This window comes from Anabrus simplex, chromosome 2 (assembly GCF_040414725.1).
Source record: "Anabrus simplex isolate iqAnaSimp1 chromosome 2, ASM4041472v1, whole genome shotgun sequence".
NCBI classification, from domain to species: Eukaryota; Metazoa; Arthropoda; class Insecta; order Orthoptera; family Tettigoniidae; genus Anabrus; species Anabrus simplex.
The window spans coordinates 1,158,076,837-1,158,100,800 of record NC_090266.1 but is presented as its reverse complement, the minus strand read 5'-3'; the positions used below and the strand labels follow the sequence as shown (position 1 = coordinate 1,158,100,800).

Here is a 23,964-nt window from a genome sequence, read left to right as displayed (position 1 = left end):
ATGTGTTTGAACATTGTACGTATGGCAAGAAGGCCAGACTCAAAGAACGAGAATCACGTGACAATCTGTCTCTTGAGAAACATAGGCTCTACAATTTAACTTTATTGAAAATATGAAAACATGTTCAAAAAGCAGTTTACAACTTAAGTATGATTACACATCGTGAGATAAAAACTGCCTGTCTCTCAGCAAACCGGAGAACACAAATTAAATATTTAAAATCTCCTGTACGGATAACAATAATCTTCTGTATCAAAAAAAAAAAAAAGAAACCGTTGAAATAAAATTTTTCTCTGAAAGGTACATAGCTTATGATTCCTCTCAGATAAGTCATTACAGCAAATTTTACTCAGTTATCTGGACAGATTGTTTAAAAAGCACATGACTACAGAAATCTTTCTCAAACAATCGGATACGTGTTTTATCATTTTCCGAATATGAAATGCCGGCTCTGCGGTGTAGGGGTAGCGTGTCTACTTCCTACCCGCAGGCCCCGGGTTCAATCCCCGGCCAGGTCAGAGGTTTCTACCTGGATCTGAGTGCTGGTTCGAGATCCACTCAGCCTACGTGATTACAATTGCGGAGCTATCTGACGGTGACATAACGGCCGAGAGGATTCGCCGTGCTGATCACATGACCCCTCGTAACCTGCAGGCCTTCAGGCTGAGCAGCGGTCGCTTGGTATGCCATGGCCTTTCGGGCCTGTTGTGCCATGGAGTTTGATTTGGTTTGGATATGAAATAACGTAATTGGATGAGAAGTTAAATTATTATTTTTGTGTGATTTGGATTTCAGTAAATGATCCCTGACATTCGTTACACTGGTGCTATCTTCTATTGTGTATTTCTTAAAATGAAATGAATGCCTAGGGTTAGTTTGAGTTTCACTGCGTGGTTTAGGCTTAAGTTTTACTTTTTTAATAATTTGCTTTCGTCGCACCGACACAGATAGGTCTTATGGCGATGATGGGATAGGAAAGGTTTAGAATATGAAGAAAGAGCCCGTGACCTTAATTAAAGTACAGCCTGGTGTGAAAATGGGAAACCACGGAAAACCATCTTCAGGGCTGCCGACAGTGGGATTCGAACTCACTATATCCCGGATGTAAGCTCATAGCCGCACTCCCCTAACCGCATGGCCAACTCGCCCGATTAGGCTTAAGTAAGAATGGTATCATTTAAGATGTAAAACCCTCCTCATAATATTATCTTCTTAAATATTACTGCTTTTACAAACTCATTCTGAATTAACATTATCTGAGCACATAAAAGTTGAAAGTGCGTTCTAATTTTTCCCTAATATGAGCACCATGATTTACACCAGAAAGAAAATAAAATGAAACTGAAAGTAAAGCACTTGCAAACAAAAAGATTAATATCATAGTGAACAGTTAAATTGATTAGCGTTTTCTACTGAAGACTAGGATTGACAAGATTGTAATGAGCTTTATTTAGACTTTATACTGTCGGATTTTTCTGGAATAGCGCATTAACAATTGTATTCTTTTATTATAAACAAATGGGAAAAATTGGTGAAATGAAGACATACGATACTAATAAATCATTTTTCAGATAATTGATAATTTGAAGCGATACCTTACCCTAATATTAAAAGGTTTTATCAAGTTGTATTAATCATATGTTACGGATTCTAGGCCCAGGTTTATCAAATTTGTAATACCGCTACACAGTTCGCATGAAAAAATGTAGTCATTTTTAAAACAGCTGTTTAGTTCTAAACAATTATCCCCGATGAATTGGTAAAAGGCAAACAAGAAAAATAAGTCTAAATATTCTAAATTTCATGTCCATGCGTTCTCTGAATCAGTCATCCTATAACCTGTTTAGTTCTCGATTATGGTAAATTAAAGTTATTTGTTAACAGTTCAGTTCCTTCTCACATGTGAAAAGAAATACCCAGATCCCTTCTGATAGCAATCTGTACAAATGAAGGCTTCACACGAATTCCCTCCCGTGAATATCTTTCAATTCCACAGGTAAAGTTTAACTTTAGGTCTAATATTGCCGATCAATTTAACTACCGTAATGCATCAGCTCCCACATTCCTTGAAAAAATTTGACAATATATTATCACTCCGTCACATATAATACTAAAACAAATGCAATAACAGGCATGATTCAAATCGAAAACATGCAAGGGTCTGTAAACATTACCACGTGCTAGCCATGCATTCGTGGCTGAAGCGCCCACAACATGGCGATGCGCGAAAGTGTTCAATATTCCGCATAGCATAAGCGCGCTCTGTGAGTCTAGATAAGTAATATTAAAGTCTTTGATAGAGGCGGACGTTTCATTTATCGAAGGATATATTCTTGTTCATTAGCTTTACGCAAAGGGAAAAGTTCACGTTTTAAATAAAAATATTCCCCAGGTGAGGCTCGAACTCACAACCCCGGCATATCTCGGATACTGTCTTATAAGTACCGTGCGCTAACCAATTGCGCCACTGGGGAAGCCAAGTATTACTCCTTACCAGAACACATTAGAGGAAACTCTCTCGAAAATGCACACCGCAGCTTTCCGACGAGACAGCGCCACTAACGCTATCCTGCGGATCATGTTCTTAACTACTTGCAATTCTCGCCTCCCCCTGTTGGCCGCTACCTGCACCAGCGATCTCGACATTTCACTTCTATACGAAAACGTATTGCTTTCACGTCTTAAACGAATTGTGGAACAGGTTTTCAAGTGCAAAATAATTGATCACGGTTTATAATATATCATTAGTAGCGAGTTCTTATTCTTATTCTTCTTCTTCCTCTTTTTAAAAATGTTTACCCTCCAGGATTGCTTTTTCCCTTGGACTCAACGAGAGATCCCACCTCTACCACTTCAGTGGCAGTGTTTTGGAACTCCAGACTTTGGGTCGGGATACAACTGGGCAGGAGGACCAGTAACACGCACAGGCTGCCTCGACTGCTATGTTGAACAGCGGCCTTGTCGGGGGATGGGAAGATTGGAAGGAATAGACAAGGAAGAGGGAAGGAAGCGGCCGTAGCATTAAGTTAGGTACCATTCCGGCATTTGCCTGGAGGAGAAGTGGGAAACCACGGAAAACCACTTCCAGGATGGCTGAGGAGGGAATCGAACCCACCTCTACTCAGTTGACCTCCCGAGGCTGAGTGGACCCTGTTCCAGCCCTCGTACCACTTAAAAAAATTCCGTGGCAGAGCCGGGAATAGAACCCGGACTTCCGGGGATGGCAGCTAATCACACTAATCACTACACCACAGAGGCGGACAATCTACTTTATTCAAGTAATGTAATGCATGTGGACGAAATACTGATTTATTTTTCGGAAGTGGAAATAGCACTTTTCGAACAGACACACTTCATATGCGCTACTTTCTGTACATGACTTTTTTTAGATGCATAGAAGACGGTTGTGTCCGCCTCTGTGGTGTAGTGGTTAGCCCCTGTTCAGCATAGCAGGTGAGGCCGCCTGGGCGAGGTACTGGTCATACCCCCCAGTTGTATCCCCCGACCAAGAGTCTGAAGCTCCAGGACACTGCCCTTGAGGCGGTAGAGGTGGGATCCCTCGCTAAGTCCGAGGGAAAAACCGAACCTGGAGGGTAAACAGATGATGATGATGATGATGAAGACGGTTGTGGCGCTGGCCTTCTGACCCCAACCTGGCAGGTTCAAACCTGGGTCAGTCTAGTGGTATTTGAAGGTGCTCAAATACATCAGCCTCGTGTCGGTAGACTTACTGGCACGTAAAAGAATTTCTGTGTGACTGAATTCCGGCACCTCGGAGTCTCCGAAAACCGTAAAAGTAGGTGGTCGGACCTATTTCCAAAAGTTTTTAATGAGATGTATAGGAATCATTTGTTTTATTTACAAAGGCCTTATTCATCATCATCATCATCATCATCATCTCTTTACCCTCCAGGGTCGGCTTTTCCCTCGGACACAGCGAGGGATCCCACCTCTACCGCCTCAAGGGCAGTGTCCTGGAGCTTCAGACTCTTGGTCGGGGATACAACTGGGGAGAATGACCAGTACCTCGCCCAGTCGGCCTCACCTGCTATGCTGAACAGGGGCCTTGTGGAGGGGATGGAAGATTGGAAGGGATAGGCAAGGAAGAGGGAAGGAAGCGGCCGTGGCCTTAAGTTAGGTACCATCCCGGCATTCGCCTGGAGAAGTGGGAAACCACGGAAAACCACTTCCAGGATGGCTGAGGTGGGAATCGAACCCACCTCTACTCAGTTGACCTCCCGAGGCTGAGTGGACTCCGTTCCAGCCCTCATACCACTTTTCAAATTTCGTGGCAGAGCCGGGGATCAAACCCGGGCCTCCGGGGGTGGCAGCTAATCACGCTAACCACTACACCACAGAGGCGGACTACAAAGGCTTTATTGATGACTGCAAAGTCTTCAAGGGCCAACAAGAATTGTCACACATACCACGTACACTAACATTTTCACTAACTTGTGTTTGACAGGATGAGTGCTGCTAACATTACAACTCGTATTGCACTTACATTTCTTTGTTTTTCGGTAAACTGTAGGAAGACTTTGACGCATTCTCCTGACTGTTATTTTTTACAAGTTGCATTAAGTAGCACCGACATACATAGGTCTTATGGGGACGATGGGATAGGAAATGGCTAGTAGTGTGAAGTAAGCGGCCGTGGCATTAATTAAGGTACAAATTCAGCATTTGCCTGGTGTGAAAATGGGAAACAACAGAAAACCATCTTCAGGGCTGCCGTCAGTTGGGTTCGAACCTACTCTATCCCGAATGCAAGCTCACAGATGAGCTACCCTAACCGGACGGCCGACTCGCCTGTTTCTTTCCTTGTCAGTAATTGTTACAACCATACATAGCGTTAATACTGCCTCATCCAGCCATTGTCTTTAAAATAATTGAATATAATTAACAATAGACATTGTATTAGCTTACTTCACAGCTGTTTTGAGAACAAAATTATTTGTAATATTGTCTAACTTTCTTTTACTATTCTTTATTAATCTTTTCTTTTCCTCTTTCGTCCTTCCTTCCTTCCTTTATCCGTTTACACTCCAGGGTTGTTTTCTGCCACGGACTCAGCGAGTGATCCCACCTCTGCCGCCATAAGGGCAGTGTCCTGAAGCGTGAGACTTTGAATCAGGAGGATACAACTGGACAGGACAACCAGTACCTCACCCAGGCGGGCTCACCTGCTATACTCAACAGGGGCCTTGTGGAGGGATGGATAAATCGGAAGCGTTAGACAAGGAAGAGGGAAGGAAGCGGCCGTGGTCTTAAGTTGGGTACCATCCCGGCATTTGCCTGCAGGAGAAGTGGGAAACGACGGAAAACCTCTTCGAGAATGGCTGAGGTGGGAATCGACCCCCCCAAACCCCTATTCAGTTATCCTTCCGAGGCTGAGCGGACCCCGTTCCAGCCCTCGTACCACATTTAAAATTTCGTGGCAGAGCCGGGAATCGAACCCGGGCCTCCGGGGGTGTGGCAGTTAATCTGTCTAACCACTACACCACAGAGATGGACTATTCCTTAATCACTTTCATTTAGTAACCAAACTTCTGTAAAGTAATGAACATTCACACAGAATTCAAAACAAGACTTGATACAAATGCTTTTGTTACTTGGCCTGTTTTTTTATCCGTAAAGTAAAAATCAGGCAGACAACATGGACGGAGACAAACCCTTTCGGTGGGATGAGTGGCTGAGGCGTTTGAGGCGCTGGCCATCTGAGCCCAGCTTAGCTGGTTCGATCCTGGCTCAGACCGGCGGTATTTTTAGGTCCTCAGATACGTCAGCCTCGTGCCGGTAGATTTACTGTCAAGTAAGAGAACACTGCAGGACAACACTTTGGCACCTCCGCATCTCCGAAAACCGCAAAAGTATTTAGTGGGACTTAAAGCCAATACCGTTATTATTACAAACCTTTTCTTTGAAATGGCAAAATCATTACCACATTTGATATCCCAAAGGCCAAATACTTCCTCTTAAATCAGTAATCACCACCACCACCAAAAGCCAAAGAAGATAACCTCTCCTGGGCAATCGTGTTTGTTCAGTATGTTTTTAAACGCCGGCAAGCATGAAAAATACCTCCACAGGTTGCAGAATTGATTGAACTGTAAAAAACTTATGGATTTTTAAAATGAGTCTGTATGCACTTTCCAAATACTTATCTATAAAATCGACAGTTCTTTTATATATATTTGGTATTTGATTGTTTCATGTTTTTTCTAAATTAGAAACACTGAATTTCATACAGAAGAAGTTCCCTGCCCAAAATGTAAAACTTACTAACATGACCACGAATACTTGTCTTCCATTTATAACTTGACTTAAATGGTTGAGTACATCCAAGTTATTTTCTTGAAGACTGGTCTCTCTCTCTCTCAACTACCACTAAATTTCCCTTTTTTGGCAACACTGTTGCCTCCGCGTAGTGATAGAACAATATTTAATTTTAAAATATTCAGTTCTAAAAGATCGTAGAATTTCAAGTGTCCTGTTTTTCACTGATTTGACCGGGCGTGTTGGCCGTGCGTTTAGGGCCGCGCAGCTGTGAGCTTTCATCCGGTAGATAGTGTATTCGAACCCGACTGTCGGCAGCCCTGAAGATGGTTTTCCGGGGTTTCCCATTTTCACACCAGGCAAATCCTGAGACTGTACCTTAATTAAGGCCATGGCCGCTTCCTTCCCACTCCTAGACCATTCCTATCCCATCGTCACCATAAGACATATCTGTATCTGTGCGACGTAAAGCCAATTGTAAAATTTTAGAGATTTAACAATTTCGTAGCGCACGTTGCTTGATTTTAAGGTCTTCCATAGTGCGTTAGAACTCTTCTGAGTAAATCAAACAAACATTTGAAATCCTCCATTCTTTTTAACAGAAAATTTGGCTTGTCTACCGCTGACGGAGTCAGTCAGTGACGTTCCTTGTTAAGTTGACGAAGTGACTTCAAAGTTTTCTAACACATATTAAATACCTATTTATTTACAAGTAAAATCAATAGTGTTAATCAAACCTGAAACATTTTCTACATAAAGATAACTTTCTGACGATTATAATGAACATTAAACCTTTCTTTAAAATCCGCTTACCCTCCAGGGTTAGTTTTTACCCGGGCTCAGCGAGGGATACCACTTCTACTACCACCTGTTTAATTTTTATTTGGCTGAAGATGGCCACTAAGTGGCTGAAACTAATCTCAAGACTGCTGTAATATCATTTACTTGATATAATGTAAATTTATTTCTTATAAAGTGATGAAGTCAATACGGACCCATCACTGGCCAATACTGTATGGTCAAGATTATAAATAAATAATGTAACTATGTACAAACTAATATAACCCTAATTAGGTTTTGCTGCATTACGTCCCAGTAACTACTTTTATGGTTTTCGGATAATTAAGTTTTGTTCTGTAGCACTTTCCCTTTCACTCGACTAATAACATAAATCTCGGCTCTATTCTCAGAGCCTGGAGCTCACGTGACCCTGCCACTCGTGTGTCCAACGCCACGGTGAAGCTATTAAGGCAATCTTCAATTCCAAAAGAGAAGGCTAAACATTTGACCCGGGGGACGAAGTGCCACCTAGGTTATATGGACTTCCTAAGATCCATAAAGGTTTCCCGGCGCTTGAGTGTACAGGACGTTCTTCAAATGTCCCCACAAGAAGAAGTCTAACGGCGTTAGGTCCGGTGATCTGGCGGGCCAAGAAACAGGGCCTCCTCGTCCTATCATTTCCCTGGCAGTTCCTCGTTCAGGTGGTTACGGACGGGCAAAATCAAATGTGGAGGAGCTCCATCCTGTTGCAACCACATCGTCAAACGATCGTGCAAGGGCACATCCTCCAGCAGCAGAGGGAGTTCCTGATGCAGAAAGTGCAGGTAGCGTAGGCCCGTTCAATGGCCCTCAATGAAATATGGCCCAATCAGGCGATCCCCCAAGATTCCACACCAAACATTCACTCACCATCGTACTTGATGGGCCGCCCGTCGCACCCAGTGAGGATTGTCCGGACTCCAATAGTGCATGTGTTGGCGAATGGCGTTCCCATTATTGTGGAAGCGCGATCCGTCAGAGAACAAGATATGCGATACGAATGCTGCATCATTGTCCAGCCTACCTAATAGCCACCGACAGATCTATATTCGAGCTTCGAAATCCCGCCCATGGAGCTCTTGGTGTTACTCAAGATGGAATGGGTGAAATTTATGTTCATGCTGTATTCGCCAGACCCTGACCCAAAGTCTCACGCTCCAGGACGCCGCCTTTGCGGCAGTTGAGGTGGGACCCATCGCTCAGTCGGAGGGAAAACCAACCATGGACGCTAAACGGATTAAGAAAAAAAGAATGATGATGAGGGAAGATAAAATTGAACAATTATACAATTATACAATTTTGCAACGATCATTTGGTTTTACTGAACTAAATTAAACAGAGTAACGGAAGACTTACTTTAAATTTGTTCATTTCTACTTCTGTTGCGAAAAGTTGGTTTCCTTCAAAATATTAGGGTGGCAACTACCACCCCTTGCCGCCTTCGGAGCCACCGGACGGAGTCACAGTCGCTGTCGCAGGTTTTCATTCTTGCTATCCGCTATTAGGTTATCATGCGGCTGAGAGAGCGAAGCAAACTACTGAATTTCCGCTAGACATTGTTTTGTGAAGGTCATAAAAGCTCCGAATACGATACGATCTCTCATGAATTATCTCCGTCCGAACAGGGACTCTAACTCTGGACTCTTACGTTAAAAGCCGAATGCTCTACCGACTGAGCTATCCGGGCTAGTTGGGTGTTGGTGTTTGTGTTCGTCTTAATAAAAATCTTCATTTACATACACACAACACATTACAAACCACCACAGAAACACGCACTAGTGAATACATCTCTCCACTTTGGATTGGCGTAAGGAGAGGCATCTGGCCTTAAAAATGGGTGAAATCCATGCCCCACGCTGACCCCAGGTAATCGGAAAAATTTCATACTTTGTTAAAACGACATCCAAAGAACCTCATAAATTGTATCGTTAGGAGCGAATGTCGTTGTAACCGAGATTTATGTTGCCATTGAGACTTTCACGGCCCGTATTTATAGAGATGATATAGACTTTTGGGCTTATGCCGTGTCAAGAAAATAAGGCGAAATTATTTACGTTTCGCAGAGAACTTTGCTCTGCGTCTTCAGAAGAAAATCTCGAAAGTACACGGGGAAGACTTCTCAAAGAATGAGGTTTGAATTTAGACGTTATTATAGAAGTGGAAGTGGTACGTTCATTCGTCACCAGATGGCTCAACGGACGCGGTACAGCGCAACGTTCGAAGAGGAAGCTGACGGGAGTCACAGGTGAACACACATATGAAAGTATGACATTGACACAAGCCTGGAATGAAACATCTGGCGATGAGGAACGTACAAATTTGGAAAACACAAAAACGAAATAACAATAGTGAAGGGACAGGGAAGGGAACTACCTACATAAATCCTTAATGGTTGGCAACCACGTGTTACTTAATTGATAGCCAGTGTTCCTGTTGATATTGTTAGGATTTTTACGTATTTCCACAGCTTCCCGTATAATCCTGGACCTATAGTGTCTAGTGTGGGTAAGAGTTTGAGCATCTTGGAACACGACATGATGACCCGATGATAGAGCATGCTCAGCTATTGCTGATTCGTCTGGCTGGTTGAGACGAATATTTCGTTCATGTTCCTTGATACGAGTACCAATGGACCGGCATGTTTGTCCAATGTATACCTTGCCGCAACTACAGGGAACTTAGTATACCCCAGGATGTAAAAGTGAGGACAATTTGTCCTTGGTTTTACCCAGACTGTGAGCAGTTTTGGTGATGATGCCAAATATGGTTTTTATATTGTGTTGGCATTTCGATCTGTGGTGTTGTGAATGTTCCCTTCACTTTTTCCTTCTGTGTGCTTTGCTTGGTCGTTTCTCGGGGATGCAGGGCTCTATGAATCTGCACATCACTGCAACCATTACCCTTGAACGTGACTTTGAGTGTGTCCATCTCCATCTGGATATTTGATGGTTCACAAATTCGTCTCACCCCCTTAGTTGGTGTCGTAAGGATGCCTTGTTTTGTGTTGTATGATGGTGAGAATCTGCATGAAGATAGCGATTTGTGTGGGTAGGCTTACGGTAGACGGTATGTCGTAAGAAGCCGTCCGGTTTCTTTCTTACTAGAACATCCAAGAAAGGGAGGTATCCGTCCGACTCCTTCTCCATAATGGATTTAATTGAAGGATGTTGCTGATTTAGGTGGTTCAGAAATAGATGAACTTTCTCAGGACCTTCTGGCCAGACCACAAATGTATCATCAACATACACCCAGCAAACCATAGGTTTGACGAGCAGTGAAACAATAGCCTCCTCCTTAATATGCTCCATAAAGAAATTAGCCACTCCGAGCGAAAGTGGACTTCTCATAGCCACTCCGTCCGACTGTTCGTAAAAATTCCCACACAAAAAAATAGCTGGAAGTCATGCAGTGGTAAAGTAGCTTAGTAATGTGCTCAGGGAACACATGTTCAGTGAGAGACATGACCGAGTCAATCGGCACTTTAGTGAACAAGGACTCCACATCAAAACTCACCAAAAGTGCATTAGGTTGAAGGGTTATGGTTGACAACTTGTTGACGAAATACTGAGAGTCCCTAACGTATGATTCAGTACGTCCTATGTGTGTCTGAAGCAATTTGCTTAGGTATTTAGCCAGAGCATACGTAGGAGAACCTATCGCACTAACAATATATCTGAAGGGAATCGGCCCTTATTAGGGCCACAGACACATTCATTCACACGCAATTTATATGAAAGCGGGTATTGAACTTACATTGCGTGCGGCACGCATTAAACAAATATTTCGAAATTTTGTAATCTTCGCCCCCGACTCGAACCTCCCACCTGACATGCAAGCCCGCTCCAACCACGCCTTTACCAATTACACTATGGTTCCGTACGGCACATTGGGTAGCTTATAGCAAGTATTAGGTTTACTGCGGTCACAATATCACTTTAGTGTCGTCCGCTTGTCAGGTTTTATGATCTAGAATGCACACGCATGTCGTCTAGTGTTTAATGCGAGTATAACATTACGGCGTCCTGTCATAGTGAGGCGGTAAGTACCAAGATACCCGGTTATGTTGTCTGAATATATCGGCAGGGCAGATGTTTTCAGGACGTTATGCATATTGTGGGTTGAATAAAACTACATTGTAAGGGGTGGATGAATCACGCTGTATATCAATGCAGCATTCAAACAGGCACATTCCGGTAAAATAGGTACAGATTGGGAAGGCACTTGCCCAGAGTAAATAAAACCTTATACATATGGGCATCATTCCTCTTCCAAAATCACGTTATTATTGGGTTAGAGAGATTCAGACAACATGAGAATGTGACAAATGCAGCCTACCTTTGTGTCAAGTATCACCACTAGGTGGGGGGAGGTTTGAACCAACAACCTTATGACTCTATGAATAGATAAATGGATGTCATGGTATGCTTTCTAATATTATTGAAAATATTAATGCATTGTGAGCAATAGTGCCCGCCTGTGTGGTGTAGTGGTTACTGTGATTAGCTGTCATTTCCGGAGGACCGAGTTCGATTCCCGGCTCCTTCACGAAATTTGAAAAGTGGTACGAGGGCTGGAACGGGGTCCACTCAGCCTTGGGAGGTCAACTGAGTAGAGGTGGGTTCGATTCCCACCTCAGCCATCCTGGAAGTGGTTTTCCCTCTTCCTTGTCTATCCCTTCCAATCTTCCCATGCCCCCGCAAGGCCCCTGTTCAGTATAGCAGGTGAGGACGCCTGGGCGAGGTATTGGTCATCCTCCCCAGTTGTATCCCCCGACCAAGAGTCTGAAGCTCCAGGACACTGCCCTTGAAGCGGTAGAGGTGGGATCCCTCGCTGAGTCCGAGGGAAAAACCGACCCTGGAGGGTAAACAGATGAGGAAGAAGAAGTAAACAATAGTTTTTATTTAACTTCTTCTGAAGCAATGCGCTCTGCTTCAATTTTTCCTGAGTAATACGTTGAAACCTGCGGATAAGCGGAGTGAAAATGTGGGCAAGAAAGGGTTAAGATGTGTCCTATCGTTCTATCTCTTCTTCTCGTCAAATTTAGCCAATTCGCTCTTCAGGCTACAAGAGAGTAAGAAAAATTGCAATGTTGCGTGACTGTTGAGACCGTGACCATCGCTCCGTGGCCTCCACATTTATGTTCAATCCGGATCACAGAAGCATGGTTTTCATTTAAGGAATCCCGGGTATAACGCCGCATTCGTCTTCAAATCTTACAGAATTGATATGAATTTCAAATCCTGGTTGGTGTTATATTGAACTGAGATATTCACTGGCGTGTTACCAAAGTGCCCGCAGTTCGAATCCCCGCCAATACAAGCCAGGTTTTCAAATAAATGGGGTTTTATTTTCAGGTACACCTGAAGGCCCCAATGCTATGATCACGGTATCAACAGTCACGCACTTTTGATGTAAAACCTTTACTTTCAAACAATCTAGTTGAATAAATAGATAATTCTGAGGTTTGAATTACTATGTGACCTATGTTACAGCATTCACCGGGTCTACGTTTGCTGCTGAACGTGGGAGTTGCTGGTGCTTTGGCCTTCTTCGTGAGTGTGGGCTCCATGCAAGCCGACATGTCAAACTGGACAGAAAACATCTCGGAACTCTCTGGATGGTCGTCAGTCAGTATATTAGCTTGTACTTACATTAAATGTTTCTTAATATAACATGTCAAATACATTTCATTAGTAATATTTAATACTTCAACTGGTGAGGGTCACGTCAACGGATTAACAAGGTTTAGAATGTCAAATGTTTTACCCGTAAGGTAATGCCAATGACAGTATTACGTAGGCTGATCAACAACGACTGTGACTGATTCTTTCTGTAGCTCCCGTGATAGTTTCCTATCTGTAACATAAATATTTGAAAAGAGCGGGTTTTTATGTATAATTTCCGTAGGCGGCAACACTCTCGTATCGGTAGGTTGGTAGTAATGCCCTATAGTGTAGACGGTACGTGCATTTCTCATACCAGACAAAGGAGGTGACTCGAGAGGAGTAGTACAGCGCAATCAAATTCTGTTTTCGTTTAAACCATACAGCCACTGAAACTTACGAAAAGCATATTGCAAAGAAACGACCAGAGATTTCTCGGACTAGGTAGCGACTTCATCATGACAATGCATGGCCTCACGTCGCAAATCAAGTCATGCAGTTTGTGGCTCGATTCAACATTACCTGTGTACCTCATCCGCCTTATATCCCTGATCTTGCACTCTGTTATTTTTTTTTATTCCAATCACTAAAGGCAAAGCTTAGGGGCATTTGATTTTGAGAACTCTGAAGCAGTGCTCAAGAAAAGTGAGGCGATTCTCAAGGACCTGACAAAGAATGGTCTGCAGCATATGTTCAAGGACTGGCAGAGACGCTATAAAAATGCATTGAAGTAGGAGGGGACTACTTTGAAAAACATCATGTAAACATTGAAATGGAGTAATAAACATCTGTGAAAAATCAGTCTCAGTCTTTGTTGATCAGCCCCCGTATAAACACTAGACGCGTAATTTTCCAAATGTAGATTGGTTAGGTTGTGTTTCCTTAGGTTAAGTTCCAAACTTGTACTCATTTAAAAATGTAAAAATGGCTCTGCAAGTATTTATAAAGATTTCTGATAATGCTAAACTCTAAAATATCCACGAATCTCTGAGTATCAGGCGGACACTGAAACAGATGTAGAGTTATGCATCTAAGAAGAAATGTCCAGATACAGCTGAATTTTATATAAATTAGAGGCATTAGGGTGTGAACGAGTTGGGAGCCGATATTCGCCACAAATCATTCCCATTTTAACCAACATTGTGCGCTGTGTAGTAGTGTGAGTGTAATAAATAGGCCCGCATTACCTGGAAGACGCCATTTCCAGAAACTTGGACTGTCTATAGGAGTCGTACCGGTCGCACCATAGACATAAGATATTGTGTGCCAGACATCCGAAAGTAAAAGGGCTTCTCTGTAGCATTCCGTACCATCTAACAGTATTGGAAGGCTATTCGCTTAAAATATATCAGTGGCTTCTGTGCTTACAATGAAGTCGTGACCAAGAAGCTTGGACGTGTGTTGAATAGTGCCAAACAGTGTTTAATAACGGAGTTCTCTTCTCACTGACCACACATGACCAGTGTGCTAGTATGGTGGAGATGTGGCGTCCCACCTACATCGTTGACATATACAGACCCTTTACCTCTGATGCCATGGTGTGAGGGCCTTTGGTCACTGTGGCAGGTCGTAACTCGTGGTATTTAGAGCGTCGGTTGCAGCATCTTTCGAAACCTTTGTTTCCTTTCATGATATGACACTCGGTGCCATGTTTCAACAGGACAACGCTTAACCCATGGAAGATTTGCGGTATGTTGACCAGTTTCCTTGGCGTGCAAGATTCCCAGATCTGTCATCCTCTGAGAACATTTGGTACATCAACTGTGGCCATCCCAGATTCTCTAGGTATTGAAGCCTTATTTACTATACAAAACGGTGGACCTTCAATAGGATTACACCTTGACCTGTATCATTTGACGCGTAGAAGTACGTTCTATTTTTTCCCCTTTCCCGCTGCCTGTCTATGTCTGTCGTTATATCTAAAGCAATAATAAATATACAGGGGAAACTCTAACGCTTCATAAAAAGGGCGAGCTGGAAAATATCCTAAAAGAAGAGCGAAAAATCATGAGGAAAATTTTAAGATCAAGATACGCGGAAGAAGGGTACCGCCTCCAAACCCGGAAATCCACAGAAAAATTATCTAATATTGCGACAGACCTCAGGAAAAGAAGGGTAAAATGGTATGGACATGTTAAGAGGCTTCCAGAAACCAGAGTAACCCACCAAGTTCTTGAAAGATTTTATAAACTGAAGAATTTTCCTTGGATACAACAAACGAAAGCGGACATGAGGAATGCACAAATTCAGCCTGAAGAAATTTTGAAATGCAATGTATACAGAAAGAAAATTGACAAGTGGGATGTTACTCCAGAGAATGAAGCACCAAAAAGAGCAGGTACCAAGTGGACGGAAGAAAGGAAGAGGATCTTTAGTCAACAGATGAAAGCATCCTGAATCCTCCGCAAACGAAATCATAAATAAAGCTTCGTGTGTTCCGAAATGAACCATTCACGCATATAATAATTTCGTGTAGCTATTTCCAGCCGGGTGCAGCCCTTGTAAGGCAGACCCTCCGATGAGGGTGGGCGGCATCAGCCATGTGTAGGTAACAGCGAGTTATTGTTGTGGAGGATAATGTTAGCTGTGGTGTGTGAGTTGCAGGGATGTTGGAGAAAGCATAAACACCCAGCCCCGAGCCATTGGAATTAACCAATGAAGGTTAAAATCCCCGACTCGGCCGGGAATCGAACCCGGGACCCTCTGAACCGAAGCCAGTACGCTAACCATTCAGTTAACGAGTCGAACATTCACGCATAATAATAATAATAATAATAATAATAATAATAATAATAATAATAATAATAATAATATATACCTTTCTGTCAGTTTCAAATAATTCATAGAAAGGATATTTTTGACGCGTTGAGGTAGACTAACCTTACAAATAGAGCAATTTGCTACTCACACGTAAGGGAAGTTGAACGTAATTGTTCTTAAAAAATTAGAAGTCTTTATTCGTAGAATTCGTAGAATTTTTCCTTCTGAACAGAGCGTCCAGAAGGCTGAACGTAATGTCACAATTGTTTTAAATACAAGAAACAGTGGCTTTACAATCTTTCTTCAATTGTTCTTTACATAGTATGGAATTTGATGTTGCCAAAACTTTCATAACCACATTCATATGTATGCTATTTCATGGGAATGGCTTCATAGTCATCTTCGCTACGGAGGTCCTGAGGAATGAAAATGTAGAGTGGCCAATTTGAGGAAAGATTCAAATAATAAATTTAAGCAGCATACTGGGCAGCTGGACTGAGAGGAGGTGGAGCTGAATGTATCGCTCTATTGCGGGCTGCGAGCAACTGGCTGAGCTTAGGAACTGAGGAGGTTACTTTAAATAAAGCCGAATCTCGATTACTGTCACTCAATTAGTAATTTTGTCGTCTGAACAGCGAGCACAATTTTCGCAGGGTAATAATAACTTCATTGGCTTTATGTCCCACTAACTCCTGCGGTTTTCGGGGAAGTCGAGGTGCTGGAAGTTTCTCCTACGAGAGTTCTTTTCCATGACGGTAAATTTACCGACAGGAGGCACCTTCAAATACCACCACATTCAGGCGGGACAGATTTTGGAAAGGTGTTCAGAGACACGTTATACCTCTTACTTTTTATTTATTTCCTTTCCTGTCAACACTTTCTCCAAAGCTGAATTATAGTAAACATTCCCTTGTTCCAGTACTTTTTATAATGTATTCAATAATTACTTTATTGAAGCCAATGGCCAGATACAGAATAATAAAATACTTATTTTGGTTCCATACAAAACTACAGCACTCAGGTCTATTACGCATAGCTGATTCATTGTTTTCCTTTACTATATTCACTATGTGATTTGGTTCGTTTTTCACATTTGTCAAAATGACATTTTTCGCTACTTTTCATGCATAAGCCACGCACGCACTTTTCATTTAGTTGATGAAAGTAGGTATTGGTGCAGAATCTACTATGGAAAACATGTACTGCTAAACGTGTTATAGCATTCCTCAGTTCTTGATTGGGTCCTGTCCAGCTTCTGTTCAACATGGTATCTGTTGAGTAGAAATCTTCGGGGATCTCATTTCTCTTCTCTTCGCCTCTGTCACGTGTGGACTAGAAGGTAGTAACAGAATGTAGCTAATATCTTCAATATAGAAGGTCTCTTTCACCAATTCATAGAACAGACGATTAGGGGTTACTTTTGAGACACCAAGTGTTGCTCTTAAAAATCCGGCCTTTACCGTCTCCAGAGCTGCAAGTTCTCACACTTTAAGATGGTCCTAAATCAGTTCTATGCCGTATGAAATTATTAGCATTATTTTCGCTCGGAATAACTTCATAGCAGTTCCTAATGACAGCCTGATGATTCCCTTTATGTCATAGATTGCTCTAATCGCAGCAGGATTTATTTCCCTTATATGAACCCTGAAGGACAGTCCCGTGGTCTGCAAAGAGATACCCAGCTATCTGAAACTGTTCACCCTGTGTAGGTCCCCTCCTTCAAAGGTTATTTTGTCTGCTTCTGCCATCCTTCCACCTCTTCTGAATATCATCATTATTGTCTTCTTCTTCTTCTTTATCCTCAGATCATTTTCTGTTCCCCATATTGCCAGTCTATCCATTGCTTTTTGGAGAACATCTCTCTTCCTTGACCCTGTAGCCAAGTCAAATATTTACCAACCATATTCAGTGGAGATAAACAGTTTTAAGGGACAGCCAAATTCCGCAGCCCACCAAACGTGATACGTACGAGAATATCGCTGTTGTTAGATTGGTAGCCGAATGGATACAAATCATTGGAAACCTCTCATTGAAGAGAGTACGGGGTATCCATTTCCTCTTCTGCTTGGGAGCGTGACAGCCAAATGATGATATTACTCTCTTCTCACTAGGTCCCACTAGGTCTAGGAGATCGCCTACGGTGTCAATGTGACGGATATTTTTGTTTCAATTTTACTTCATATTTTGTTGCTTGTCATTGTTTACAAAAATTGTATCAAAAATACCCATTTGCACGACTAGTTAATCTTTCTGTTGCATTGTATGTTATATTTGTATTAAATAGTTTGCAAATATAAACACAAATACCATTTTTTTAAAGACTTGTGCTATGATCAGGACTGTGTGTTTGTTAGTACAGGTCTAGTATGTTCTCGCTGTTCACCGCATGAATTGGAGTGAGTGCTCTAGTTGATCAGTGGTTGCGAAGGAAGGCGAGTAAGATTAAGTTCCAGACTAAATTCCCAGTACCATAATGATGTATATTCATCAACAATTACATATATTAATGTGGATAAACCGTTTCCTGTTCCTGTAAGTAAATTAATGTCGTTTATTTATATGTTTATTATATGTACAGCTGTTCGCATCATAAGTATTCGTCCACGTATGTCATGTGAGGTCAATGGCCAATAGCACAAATATCATAAAGAAGTTAATGATAAACAAATAATAGTATGTTTTATTTGCCATCTGAACATCTGAGAATATAATGTATAGCACTGTAAGCACTGGAATTTGGAAAAAATAAAAAAACTATCGGACTGCTTGCAGAAAAGTCACGTTGCAAAAGTACTCGTCCACAGTAAGGAATGTACAATCTTTTTCTAAGAATCAGCAACGCGTCGAACGTCTATTGGAAGCAATCACGGCTTGAAGGGCCTTTTTGCATGGATGTCACCAACTTTTCGATCGCTTACGGGCCTATTTTGTGCCATTCATCCATGAAGTATTGCTTCAAAGCTTCCTTATTTATAATAAGCTGCTTGCTCAGTTTACATTTTAATTCCGCCAGTAAATGCTGTATGTGGTTTAAGTTTGAGGACTGGGGTGGTGTCTGCAATACATGAGGTGTATTGTAGAGTAGCCATTCCCTAACAACACGAGCAGTGTGCTTAGGGTCATTATCTTGCTGGAAGAAGTACCCACTACCAAGACGTAATTTTGCTACGCTGGGTGATATGTGTTGCTTTAAAATATTCAAATACACTATCTTATCGATCCGTTCAGGTATTACATGGCAGTTACCTACCCCACCCGCCAACATACACCCCTATACCATAATGGAACCTTCTCCATATTTTACGGTTGGTTGCAGACTTTGATTTTCGAGCTCGGCGTTCTTCTTTCTCCATACATGTCGCTTTCCAGAGCAATCATATAAACAGAATTTGCTGTTCTCAGCAAGCAACACGTGTTTCCAGAACGCCAGAAGCTTACTAACGTACTCTTTGGAGAATGCCAGCCTCTTCTTACAGTTCACCTCACTCATCCAGGGGCTTCTTCTCTCTTTTACGGCCCTGCAAAACAACTCTGTAACACACGTCATACGGAGTTTGCGCTGATGTTCTTCCCAGTGAAGGTTTGTACATCTGTTCGAATCACAGGTCCAGACATATGAGAATTTTGCTGGACGGTGTGTGCTGACGTGCTGTCAGCTTTCTTGGCCGCCCAGTTCTTGTTCTATTGAGTACAGTTACACTGGTCTTATATCGCTGAATGATACTTGCAACTGTATTTCGCGGTATTCCTGTTTTCTCAGCAATTACTCTATAATAATCATCAATTTGGTGGAGTTGGATAATTCGTTCGTGTTCAACAACAGTTCGTTTCCTTGTCTTAAGCATTGTACTCGAGGTATGCACTAGATGTTAACTCACTGGCATTCACCGCATCACTGATTGGCTGAGCTTGGTAATGCGACTGACTTCCTCAATGCTGTGATCGTTATACAAGACAGTGTACAAGGTAGACGAATACTTTTGCGTTGCCATTTCCTAGCCCAACCACACTAATTATTTTTTATTAAAGAGTATTGACCTGCAATGCCGTTATTATTGTAAGTATATATTGCATATCCACTGATTACTTCTTTCTTAACGTACGTTAAGATTTGTAATGTATTCTTGGTGTTCAATATATGAAAAGGGCAGACGGACGCATACTTATGCGAGCGGCTGTATACCAGGTCGTCTCCAGCCCCGTACTTTCAACGTATACGTGCTCCGCTTGCACTGGTGGTTAATGGGATGCCTAGTAGCTGGTCTACAATAATGAGCACTATAACGTGCTATTCTTCTGTTGTGAAACAAATAGTAGTCATTTTACTTCACAAGTTCTGTAACAGGGTGCATTTGTAAACACGCCACACAAATGCAGAAAATAAATTTTAATAACTCATTAATTTATACAAATATAGATACTCCAAGGGCTGCTTGTATGTGCCTTGAATGATCCATTAGCTCTTAATTGCAACTCTGCTCGGTAAAATAACGTGTATAGAAGACATGCGGCTATTGGGATACTCCTGTGCATACCGTCTGCGATCTTCGGCTGCATCGAGACCAGATATAAAATAGATTAAAATTATGTATGTGTATTCACCGTTGCTGAACATTGTCGATGTGTTGACGGCAACTCTAGTGCTGTTGTACCAAATACCAGCGTACTATTCTGCGTTCGAAAACGAGGCGTTCTAAGGCAAGGGGCGCATTAGATGGGTAGCGGCCGCCCGGTTGTTATCTCTTCGCATTCTGATTTAACCTGCCTTCATGCAGTAGTACTCCTGTGAAAATCAGTTATTAGACTTCCCAATCATCTTCAGAGCATGCGGGACACTTATAAGTAGAAAGTAAGGCTCTGCTAGACCACCTGGTATATATGCAATGCGTGCTGGTTTTGTTTTATGTTTTGTATATGCGAAATACAATTTTACCACAATTAAACTTTTAAATGAGATTTCCCACATTTTACATGGGCCTGAAGCCTTCTCCTAAAGTGCCCAGTTTCCTTGCGCCGATCCAGTTTCTCACCGAGCTAACTGTAGTTCGAATCCCGGCCAATATATATGGGATACCTGAAATGAAATATCACGTCCTTATGGTTCCGAATTGACACAAAACTGAAGGTCGCCCGTCGATTCTCAGGATACCAACAGTCACGTCTGATTTTCTGCTCATAACCGGCCGCTATGCCTCGTCCATTAAAAGGGATAATTGAAATTTAAGTCTACTAAGAAATATGAGTGACATCCAGCACCACATGACAACTCTACAGTAGCCACGTGCAACACTCCCTACCTGCTTGTTACTCGATACAGGTCGTTACCTGGTTCATTAATTCCTTTTCATCCACCGATTTCAAGCGAACAGTAAAATTCCATTTTTGCGACCTTTATTTCATTCCCCTGAAATATGGCCACCATTTTTCAATCTTGTATCAATACATTATTTTTCTCTGGGCGCTTAGAGGCAATAGTTCTAATGTTCTCACTGTTACTTTTTATTTACAAACCTCGCTGTCCTGATATACACAAATTCAACTTCTAAAATCAATATACAAAGGGGTTTATCGACACAATCGTAGCTGGACAACTCGGATATTGATTGTATGGTGGAAGAACTCTTTAAGGACAATGATGTGTAACCTTTATCTTAGTCTTGGCATGAGGGTGAGCACGTTAGAAAGAAGCAGGGTATAATGAACTAGAAACTGACAGTATTCGCTTCGTAGTGTTTGTTCTATGTACTTCATGTATGGACGTTACGATTCAGTCCAAGCCTTAATTATGAACATATCGTATATAAGGAGAAGAAGAGAAGTAGTGGTTAATGTGAATAGATGCCCCTCGCCCCGGAGACCCGGGTTCGATTTCCGGCTCTGCCACGAAATTTGAAAAGTGGTACGAGGACTGGAGCAGGCTACATTCAGCCCGGGGTCAACTCAGTAGAGGAGGAGTCGATTCCCACCTCAGCCATCCTCGAAGTGGATTTCCGTGGTTTCCTAATTCTTCTCCAGACAAATGCCGGAATGGTACCTAACATAAAGCCTCTTCCTTCCCTATCCCTTCAAATCTTCCCGTTCCCCACATTGCCCCTGTTCAGCATAGCAGGTGAGGGCACCTGGGCGACGTACTGGTCCTCCACCCCATTTGTATCCCCAGCAAATGTCTCACGCTCTAGGACACAGCCACTGAGGCGGTAGAGGTGCGATCCTTCACTGAGTCCGAGGGACAAAAACACCCTTGGACAGTATGACTATTATTATTATTATTATTATTATTATTATTATTATTATTATTATTATTATTAGCATCCCCGTAGTGTAAGGGTAGTGCACCTGCCTCTTACCCAAAGGCCCCAGGTTCGACTCCCGTCTAGGTCAGGGATTTCTCCCTGGATCTGGGGACTGGTTCGAGGTCCACTCAGCCTACGTGATTACAATTGAGGAGCTATCTGACGGTGAGATAGGAGCCCCGGTCTAGAAAGCCAAGAATAACGGCCGAGAGGATTCGTCGTGCTGACCACTCGTCACCTCGCAATCTGCAGGCCTTCGGGCTGAGCAGCGGTCGCTTGATAGTCCATGGCCCTTCAGGGCTGTAGTGCGATGAAGTTAGGTTAGGGTTGGTTAAATGAATTTGTTAACCACCCCTTCCATTCTTTAACGTGCTGGAAGCCAAAGACCGATTTGTCACATTTAAACACTCTCTTCAAATGTCACAAACCTCAGTCGAGAACTCCCTGTTTTGGGAACAGAAGGACGCCCCAGCCATTGGATCGTCAGCCGGCAGACTTTAACCTGTAACGAATCACTTGATTTTGACCCGTATCACCCTTGATGGCTATTAACGGTGCGTGCTGACTGCTGAGCTTCTAGTAGCAGGTTGTTTTCAAGATGGCCCTTGATGATCACTGAGATCTGGTTCGTACTGAAGAGAATTAAAACTCGCGCGTACTGCTTTACATACTAGGGTAAAATAAAGTCGTTGCGGAGGAAAAAGGATGTTTTACAGCAACGTTTGCTTCGATTAAGCCCGCCGGCGTTGCTTAGAGGTTAGGTCTGCAATGTTGTAAGGTGGGTAAGACGGTACTTCAAATACGCTCCGCTCGCTATGATGCCGGGTGTGATCCAATGATCGCGGCAACTGTACTGACTGTACAACTGAGGTAGCCAATATAATATTGGCGTAATATTAATCATTATTATCTTAAACGCCCCTTCGACTGTTATATACGATGGCCAGTCGAAAGAGTTAAGTATTTGTTCAATGTCTTGTACACACATCCAAAAATGTTTTCCACCGCCCCGGACAAAAAAGTTCGTGACTTTACAAGAAGTGAAAGGTGGACATACAGAGGTATCATATCGGCTTTAACTGTTGCCAAACAAGTGGGAGCCTCTACAACAATGCAGCTTAGCTTTCTCAGATTTAGTTACTGAATACAGCACACACCAGTAATTTTAATTTTAATACATGTCCCCTACGGGGCGAGTTGGCCGTGCGGTTAGGTTCGCGCAGCTGTGAGCTTGTATCTGGGAGATAGTGGGTTCAAACCTCACTGTCGGCAGCCCTGAAGATGGTTTTCCGCGGTTTTCCTTTTTCACACCAGGAAAATGCTGGGACTGTACCTTAATTAAGGCCACGGCCTCTTCCTTCCCACTCCTACCCCTTTCCTGTCCCATCGTCGCCATAAGACCTATCTGTGTCGGTGCCCCGTAAAGCAACTAGCATAATGCAGCTGTACAAACACCGTGCGTTCGGTCTGAGTTTATATTAGAGACCCTGTACATACATACATACATACCGAGCGAATGAATGCACGATTTGGGTCACGCAGCTGTAAGCTTGCATTCGGGAGATAGTGGATTCGAACCCCACTGTCGGCAGCCCTGAAGATTGTTTCGTGGTTTCTCATTTCACACTAGGTAAATGCTGGGACTATGCCTTAATCAATGCCTTTGTTGGTGAGATGTAGTGTTTACAGTGCACTGTGTCGTCTGGAATAGGCTATATCAAATTTGTTACTTTCATTGACCTGTCTCAGTCTCATCCTTAGCTTTGACAATTTGAAAGTGATGCTAGTAAAAGCATTGCTTATGCAGCTAGTCCCTGATATGAATGGTGTGAAAATATCGCTCATAGGGTCAGTTGGTGCATACATTTCAGTGGGCTTGGCAGACTGATATGTAATAGCACCGGCTGGCTCGGTGAGGAAAGCAACGGGAAACGACCTCACTCTTCATTTCCCTAGTACGCCTTTTCAGTGACGCCTAGGCTAATTATGACAGCTGTTGGCGGAGCTGTTGAGGATCAAACCAGCCTTCGGGCTGCATACCCAACATACATGCCTTAATCAAGGCGATGGTCGCTTCATTGCCACTCCCAGCCCTTTCTTGTTCCATCGTCGACATAAAACCTATCTGTGTCTATGTGACCTAAAGCAACTTT

The 23,964-nt window shown here is 42.7% G+C and overlaps 1 protein-coding gene and 1 non-coding gene across 2 annotated transcripts in view; one reads left to right on the top strand and one right to left on the bottom strand.

Moving 5' to 3' along the window:
* The window catches only part of tadr (torn and diminished rhabdomeres), a 214,001-nt gene that overhangs the window by 57,717 nt on the left and 132,320 nt on the right, over positions 1-23,964 (top strand). Inside the window, exon 3 of the mRNA XM_067140157.2 lies at positions 12,588-12,722. Within this exon, the coding sequence (XP_066996258.2) occupies positions 12,588-12,722 (135 nt within the window). The remainder of the gene's footprint in view (positions 1-12,587; positions 12,723-23,964) is intronic.
* Positions 2,385-2,474, bottom strand: TRNAI-UAU (transfer RNA isoleucine (anticodon UAU)). Its single transcript is given in 2 exon segments — positions 2,385-2,420; positions 2,437-2,474. It is a non-coding gene; the product is annotated as a tRNA-Ile (tRNA).